This window comes from Pseudozyma flocculosa (assembly GCF_000417875.1).
Source record: "Pseudozyma flocculosa PF-1 unplaced genomic scaffold scaffold00013, whole genome shotgun sequence".
In the NCBI taxonomy this organism is placed as follows: Eukaryota; Fungi; Basidiomycota; class Ustilaginomycetes; order Ustilaginales; family Ustilaginaceae; genus Pseudozyma; species Pseudozyma flocculosa.
The window spans coordinates 677,592-684,528 of record NW_006920881.1 but is presented as its reverse complement, the minus strand read 5'-3'; the positions used below and the strand labels follow the sequence as shown (position 1 = coordinate 684,528).

General features: G+C 61.2%; 2 protein-coding genes across 2 annotated transcripts; one reads left to right on the top strand and one right to left on the bottom strand.

Moving 5' to 3' along the window:
• Positions 1-1,578: 1,578 nt before the first annotated feature.
• On the top strand, positions 1,579-2,522 carry PFL1_04231 (uncharacterized protein; the record flags this gene model as incomplete). Its single annotated transcript, XM_007881754.1, has 2 exons — positions 1,579-2,124; positions 2,244-2,522. 2 exons carry the CDS (start codon positions 1,579-1,581, stop codon positions 2,520-2,522), a joined length of 825 nt encoding a protein of 274 aa, XP_007879945.1.
• Positions 2,523-5,081: 2,559 nt separating this feature from the next.
• PFL1_04230 (uncharacterized protein) lies at positions 5,082-5,385 on the bottom strand (the record flags this gene model as incomplete). Its single annotated transcript, XM_007881753.1, has 2 exons — positions 5,082-5,090; positions 5,164-5,385. The coding sequence occupies 2 exons, from the start codon at positions 5,383-5,385 to the stop codon at positions 5,082-5,084; spliced, it is 231 nt and encodes a 76-aa protein (XP_007879944.1).
• Between the last annotated feature and the right edge of the window lie 1,552 nt (positions 5,386-6,937).

Sequence of the window (6,937 nt, the reverse complement as noted above, 5' to 3'; positions counted from 1 at the left end):
GCTCGGTGTGTTGGTCCGTCTTGAGCTGTGGCTTGTTCAGTGAAGGTCGGTGGAAGCTGCTGGCGATTTCGCGTGCGCTTCGCCTGTACGCCAGACGAAACGGACTGGATCGAGGGGGGGGGGGGGGAGACTGAGGATGGGAACTGGATGTTGAGCAGGGTCGGAGTCGGATGCTTGGGCGGCAGGGAACTTTGCTGTGCTGTCGAATGCGAACTGCAGACTCGGAGGAGAACCGGCGATGCCGGTGGGGAAGTGGTGCTGGATACGAACACGTCGACGCCGTCTGCGAGAGAAGAGGATGCCAAGTTGCTTTTAAAGGAGGATGAAAGAGAGATGATCGGAGAATGCTAGGACGAAGATGAGGAGGGGCAGATGGTGGCGCGGATGCAACGCACACGGGTCGTTACGTTGGTCTTGAGCATGGCCTGGGAGCAAGGACGAGGACGGTCTCTGGGCGAGCGGACATAGGACGAGGGGAAACAATGACGGAGGCTGTACCATGGTACAGGCTTGCTCGAGCGGGGCGGAGGACAGTGTCGGGCGAGGATTACGGCGCTGCGATCGCGCGCGGCCCCCTTCCTGAACCGTGAGAGGGGATCCAGTGCGGCTCGGCCGAACGGCGCTAGGTGGCCAGGGCGGGGGGACCTTGCGCTCAAACTGCCTGAGTTGGCCCTCGCTTGCTATTGCTCACGAGGACGGTCAGGATGAACCGTCTTGCCATCGTCGAGTGACGGATCTAGTCTGCTGCGCAGTGCGGTCAGAGAATGGGACAGCGGTGGCGGACAGAGGAGCAAGCAAGGAAGGGAGGCAGCGAAGAGGTGCGAACGCGGTGCTGCTCTCGAAGTAGTGGAAGGCGGACGAGGCTAAAGGGTCATGCAGGGTCCAAGATGTGTTGGTTGCGCTTCTACGCACGCAGTGAGGCGCCCGCCCGTCTCTCCGCTGAGGTGCGGGGCTGATGACCCGCTTCATTCGTCGTCGGGTCAGCCGGATGAAAACTACAGCACAGTAGCCTGGGTCTGGCAGCGAGCCGCCCGGATCTCGATTGGGCGAGGTCCGTTCGCAGGCCGCAGAGGCCAGGCCTGGCCTCGTTTGTGAGATGTCGCGTTGGAAGCGGCAGGGCCGGCGGCGCCGCGTGGCACCGAGAGAGAACGGAAGTCGGAGCCACGGCGACAGCGACAGCGACAGCGACGGCGACGGAAGGCTAGCCCCTTCGGATCCGCACAGCGTTGGATGGCCGCCGGACATGGCGGTGAGGGCGCCGCTGTCCAACTCGGCCACCTCGACAACAAGACGCCGGTCAAAGCGGCGAAATGGACGGTGGCCCATGCGGTCATGATGCTGCCTCGCTGACCCACCCACCCATCATCCGAAGCCGTGGATACGAGATCGAGTCCAGAGATTGCCGGGCCGCACGCGGCTCCCGGCCGCCTCGCCAAGAGCAAGGTGGCGGGGACCAGCTGGTGGCTTTTGCTCGTCTTCCATCTTGCCGCCGCTCCACCATCATTCTTTGTTCGACCTGCTCGTCCTCTGCCAGCCCCGTACTGCTTTTGCCTCCTCGACCCACGCAGACATCCCAACATGTCGATGACCATCGAAGACTGCGCCGCTGCTCGGCAGCCTCGGCCCTTTCCCGACACGCCTACCAACGTCCTGGAGCAGTTCAAGATGAAGGGCAAGGTCGTGGCCATCACTGGAGCCAGCGAAGGCATCGGGTTCGCCGCCGCAGAGGCAGTGGCCGAGGCGGGCGCCGACGTGGCGCTGTGGTACAACACCAACGACGTCGCCATCGCAAAGGCAGAGCAGCTGGCAAAGGCGCACGGCATCCGCGCAAAGGCCTACCGGTGCGAGGTCTCGAACCACGAGGCCGTCCGCAAGACCGTCGAGGCCGTCGTGGGCGACTTTGGCAGGCTCGACGTCTTTGTCGCCAACGCCGGCATGGCCATCTCGAAGCCGCTCCTCGAGACGTCCATCGACGAGTACCGCAAGCAGATGGAGGTCAACCTCGACGGCGTCGTCTACTGCGCAAAGTACGCCGGCGAGGTCTTCAAGAGGCAGGGCTCCGGCAACCTCATCATCACCTCGAGCATGTCGGCCCACATCGTCAATGTTCCCGTCGACCAGCCCGTGAGTTGCCGGTTCCACTTGCCCGCGAACCTCCCACACCCCCGCACTGTCCTACCTCAAGGCTCGCGCCTCTCGCTGACGCCTTTGCCCCCTCGCACTCTGCCTGACGACTGCCGCAGGTCTACAACTCGACAAAGGCCGCCGTCACGCATCTGGGCAAGTCGCTCGCCCGCGAGTGGCGCGAGTTTGCGCGGGTCAACATCGTCTCTCCTGGATTCTTCGACACCAAGATGGGCGCCTCGCCGCGCTGCCTCAACGAGGCCTACAGGATGTCGGCTCTTGGTCGACAGGGACATACTAAAGAGATCAAGGGCCTCTACCTCTACCTGGCCAGCGACGCGAGCTCGTACCAGACGGGCTCCGATACGCTCATTGACGGTGGATACACTCTGCCCTGAAGGCAGAAGCTCGATAGAGTAATCCCTGCGCAGAATTGCATCCGGTGTTTGACGTCAGTCCTGGCAGCGCGGCTACGTTCCGCACGATCTCGGTGGACTCACCCTAGCGTCGGCGCCTTACCAAGGACCCGGCTCGTTGGGAGGGGTGTAGGTGCCGCCGGCGCTGTTGCAGCAGTGTTCGAAGTCGTCGTACTGCAGGCTGCAGCTGCCGTTGGCCTGGCATTTGCATTTGGGACCTTGCATTGCGCTGTTCGCGGCCGCATCGCCGTCCTTGGTGTCGCAAAGGCACGTGTAATTGCCCCATTCGACCAGGTAACCGCTCGTGGACCACCTCTTGGCCTCGACGCCGACCACGAGGGCGAGCGTCAGGATGCCGGCGGCGAGTGAGACCTTCATGGCGCTTGCTCTGAGCGCGGGTCAGTGTGTCGTTGCGTTCGATCCGAGAGCCAGCAAGGTCGGCGTCGCGGTCAGCGGCAGCGGCAGCGGCGTTATCATCAGATGCTTGTGCATCGACTGGGTGGGCTCACAGGTTAGGTGGATGGTCTGCAGAAGTGGCGGCTTATTCGAGGTCGGTTCGATGAGGGTAGAGAAGGGGAAAGCTGCTTCGATGTGTTGGTGAGTGAGGCTGAGGAGCGATGACGGGTCAGCCTCGCCTTTTAAATTACAGGGGACCTTCCGGTGCGCTCTATGCACTCGTGGTGGAGCGTCTTGGGACGAGGGACAAGGTCAGACCAGCTGAGCCCCCGTATCCAGCCCACCGACTTTGCCAGCTCGCACGAACAGGCTCGGGAGCGCCGGAGACGCCGCGCCGGCAAGAAGGTGGGGGTACGAGGTAACTGCAGCTGTGTCAACGCCCCACGGGGTGCCGAGTTGCCGCAGCCCGCATTCGAATCAAGGCTACGGTCACCTATGCTTCATTCTTGTTGGACTCTACGCCTGCTCGGCGACGAAAGGCTACTGTTGTATGTCTGCCAGCGTTGCTCTTTTGCCGTAACGAGACTCGGCTGATACCGCCGGTCGCAGGCCTAGGATCGCAGCCGCACAACGTATGGCGCCGTACGACCGCATTTTCAACGAACAGTCAGGACAGCCTGCCTGAGACCTCATGATTCCGATCGACGGCAAGTGACTAGAGGCCAAAACGGGACAGTGTTTAGCTTGGTCTGGTGTTCTGCGCCTTGCGACAATGCACGATAAAGAACCAAAAAAGAAGCTCCCACCTTCAGGATCTTAGCTCACGCGCCGATGCAGAGAGGCGTACAAACAGCCGGTCGAGTCTGAATGCAGTATCGCAGGATCTCAGAAGCGCTCGTGTACGATTGGCGAGCCGTCTGCCCTCAGGAGAACGGACTGTCGAGACCAAGCGGGCGGAAGGCGATCACCGGCCTGACAGAATGGCTGGCACACGCAGTGGCGAAGATGGGAGAGAAGATGCTCCGCTCCATGGCTGGCCGGTTCGCAGGTCTTTGGAAGAGGATGTACCTGATGCCGACGGCAAACCTCGCCATCGAGGTGTGGGTCGTCCTTCGACCGGCCCGTACCATGCTCCCAACGCGCGCGGTGCCGCAACACTTGTTGACCCACACAACGGTTCCTGAGAACATTCTCGTCCGATCTGCCCACTTTGCTCAGTTCCTCTGTGAGGTCACCATGAAACCATTCGTCGCCGGGTCGAGGGGGATGAGGGAAGCAAAGGGATGCGTCGGAAGGTTGCCATGGCCACGCCGGTGCCTGTCGGTGCTGCGCGACTCGCTGAACCGAGCGTCCATGTGCGATACAGCTGCTGCCGCGACCGCCATACTTGCTCTTCAGACGGTGAAGTGAAGATTAGGCCGACAGACGTGTATATAAAGGGCAACTGAGCCTTCATCGTCCCTCTCCTGCTTCACCCACCCCTTCATCGACCAACAAGACTCAAACCTGCCGACTGCTGTCAACGCCGTGTCCCGCATACCCCGTGAGCCCTGGGATTCGTCCTCGCAGCGCTGCGCCATCGCTTGCACTCTTTCGCTTGCTAAAGTTCTGTTTCGCTTCTCTTCGCCTTCTCGACCGAATTGGTCTTCCGACGCCCGCGCAGAACGATCGCCATGAAGCTCGCTGTCCCCGTCGCTGTCCTCGCGCTGACCTCCATGGTCGGCGCCACACTTATCAGCTACCCTACGGGCACCATCACCTGGATAGCCAGGGGCAACAACGAGGCGCTTGGCCTTTGGACAGCCAAGTGCAAGACCGTTAATCCCACCCGTGCGGACATTCTCTTCCTCTACACGGACGCCTTATGCAACACGGGCACCTTCTTGTGCTCTGTGGACTCGCCCGAAACTTTCCAGAAGTTTTGCAGCCAGATCAGGGGCAGTTACACTCCTCCTTAACCATAGCAGGAGTCGAGGGTGTAGCATGTCCATTCGCTTCTCGCCTGCGTACTTCTGCCCCCCGCATTCCTAGGTCCTCTTTCGCTTTCGCGCGAATGGCATTCCTGCTTCATCGTGCGAGAGCTCAGTCGATCGGTCGGAGGCACAGTCTGGCAGTCCACTTCGGCGGCTCCCAAGCCGCGCATCGTTATGATCGCTAATAGCGACGAGAGGTTCCAAATCGTTCGGGACCGACGCTTAGACGATACCGAGCTTGCCGTTCAGCCGACAGTGCCCTTGACCTGGGTGCAGAACTTCTTGAGGTCATCGGCGCTGAGCGGGCAGCTTCCCGCATCGTCGCAGCCGCCCTGGACTTTGAACAGGAGCTGCGTGCCCCTCCTGGCGTTGGGGACGGTGCACTTTGCCTGCCCGTCCCTGCTCGTCCACACCTCGGCTTTGGCACCGACGAGGAGGACGAGCATGAGGAAGAGGGTCGGGGCGAAGAACTTCATGTCTGCGTTCCTTCTGACAGGGCGGTGGGGACGGTTGATGTTGTAGATTTTGGCTCGTCAGCAACGCGCAAGGGCAACGACGAGACGTGCACCCTTGCGGCGGACGAACCGGCTTGGTGCTCACCGATAGTCGTGAAGAGTATATTCCACAGTGTCCGGATGGTCAAGGAAGCGTGGAAGGCTATGGTTGAGTCTGAGTTGGGAGTGAGGTCGACAAGAGACGGCAGAGCGCTCCTCATATAACCCTATCACTAGGGTCCTCTAGCACGCTTTGCGACCACCTCTTCTGGTTCTAGCTACTACACGGCTCAAGCTCGTCAACGCCTTTTACGTCAAGGTTGTACGATACATCGGGACAGCGGCGCCGGCGTCACGCCACCATAACAGCACCGGCGCAGCGCTTGGCAGACGAGGTCCCCGCACGATCCGGCGCTATAGAGGGGAGAGAGGGGTGACCGCAGCAGGTCCAGGATGTTGGACGCTCGAGCAACGCCAAGCCGATCCCTCTGATCCGGTTGTTGGAGCGATTTGCAGGCGGCCACGCTGCATCGAAGACATGGTGCAGGGGAGGGGGCGCGAAAACGGAATACCGTGGTTATGAAACGGTCAGCTCGTCAGTTCACACATATTGTACGTACGTGCGTATCGACATGACTCGTGGCAGAGCGTATCATGTACATAGCTCTCAAGAGCTGCGTCTCTTTCACGCACCCACGCACCCTTCGGGACGGAGCGCAGCTAGCCATTGATGCGGCGGTAGGTGCCTCCGAGCCTGTTGCAGAACATCGCAACGGCATCACCATCCATCGGGCAGCTGCCCTGCAGGTCGCAGAGGGCGTTGAAAGCGAAGGCCTGCCTCGCCGCAAAGTTCAAGGGCGAAGTGGTGCACACCCCCCGCGTGCCGTCGAGGCCTTTGAGGCTGATCCACACCTCGGCCGTGGCGCCTGCGGCGAATACGAGCAGGGCGGTGAGGTGCAGAGAGGGCGGCTTCATGGCGAACGTGTTGCGGTCGTCGAAGGGGCGGTGTCGAGTTGTGCCGCTGATTTCGCGTCGATGAGGCGGGGGACGCAGGCGGTATGTACGTAGGCAGGGGGATCGATGTACGTGAAACGGAGTCGGGGTGGTTGGCACTCCCGAGGGCGTGCTTTTGACCTTTTCTTCGCACCTCGCCGGCGTCGAAGGAGCCTTCGGCCTCTCCGATTGAAGCGAACGTTGACCAGCGGGGCGTCGACGCCACGGCTTGCAATTGGAGTCACGAGGCGGTGGTGCATGCTTTCTTGCCCGCGCCTTGAGGGAAAAGGAACGTTAACGATGGGCGTCAATGAGCTTTCCAAACACTGTTTACTCGCTAGGCGGATTACTGCATCATCACAAGGGGTCCAGACGTGTATGGACATATGAGAACAGTCAGCTTGGCTAGCCGGCGTCACAAGGCGCCGTTGAGGACAGGCTTCGTTTCGCAGCGCGCCACGCGGTGCGACAAAACCCGTATCAAAGGGCGCGGGAACGGAGGGAGAATCTCCATCATCAGCTCGTTCGCCTATCGGGTCAG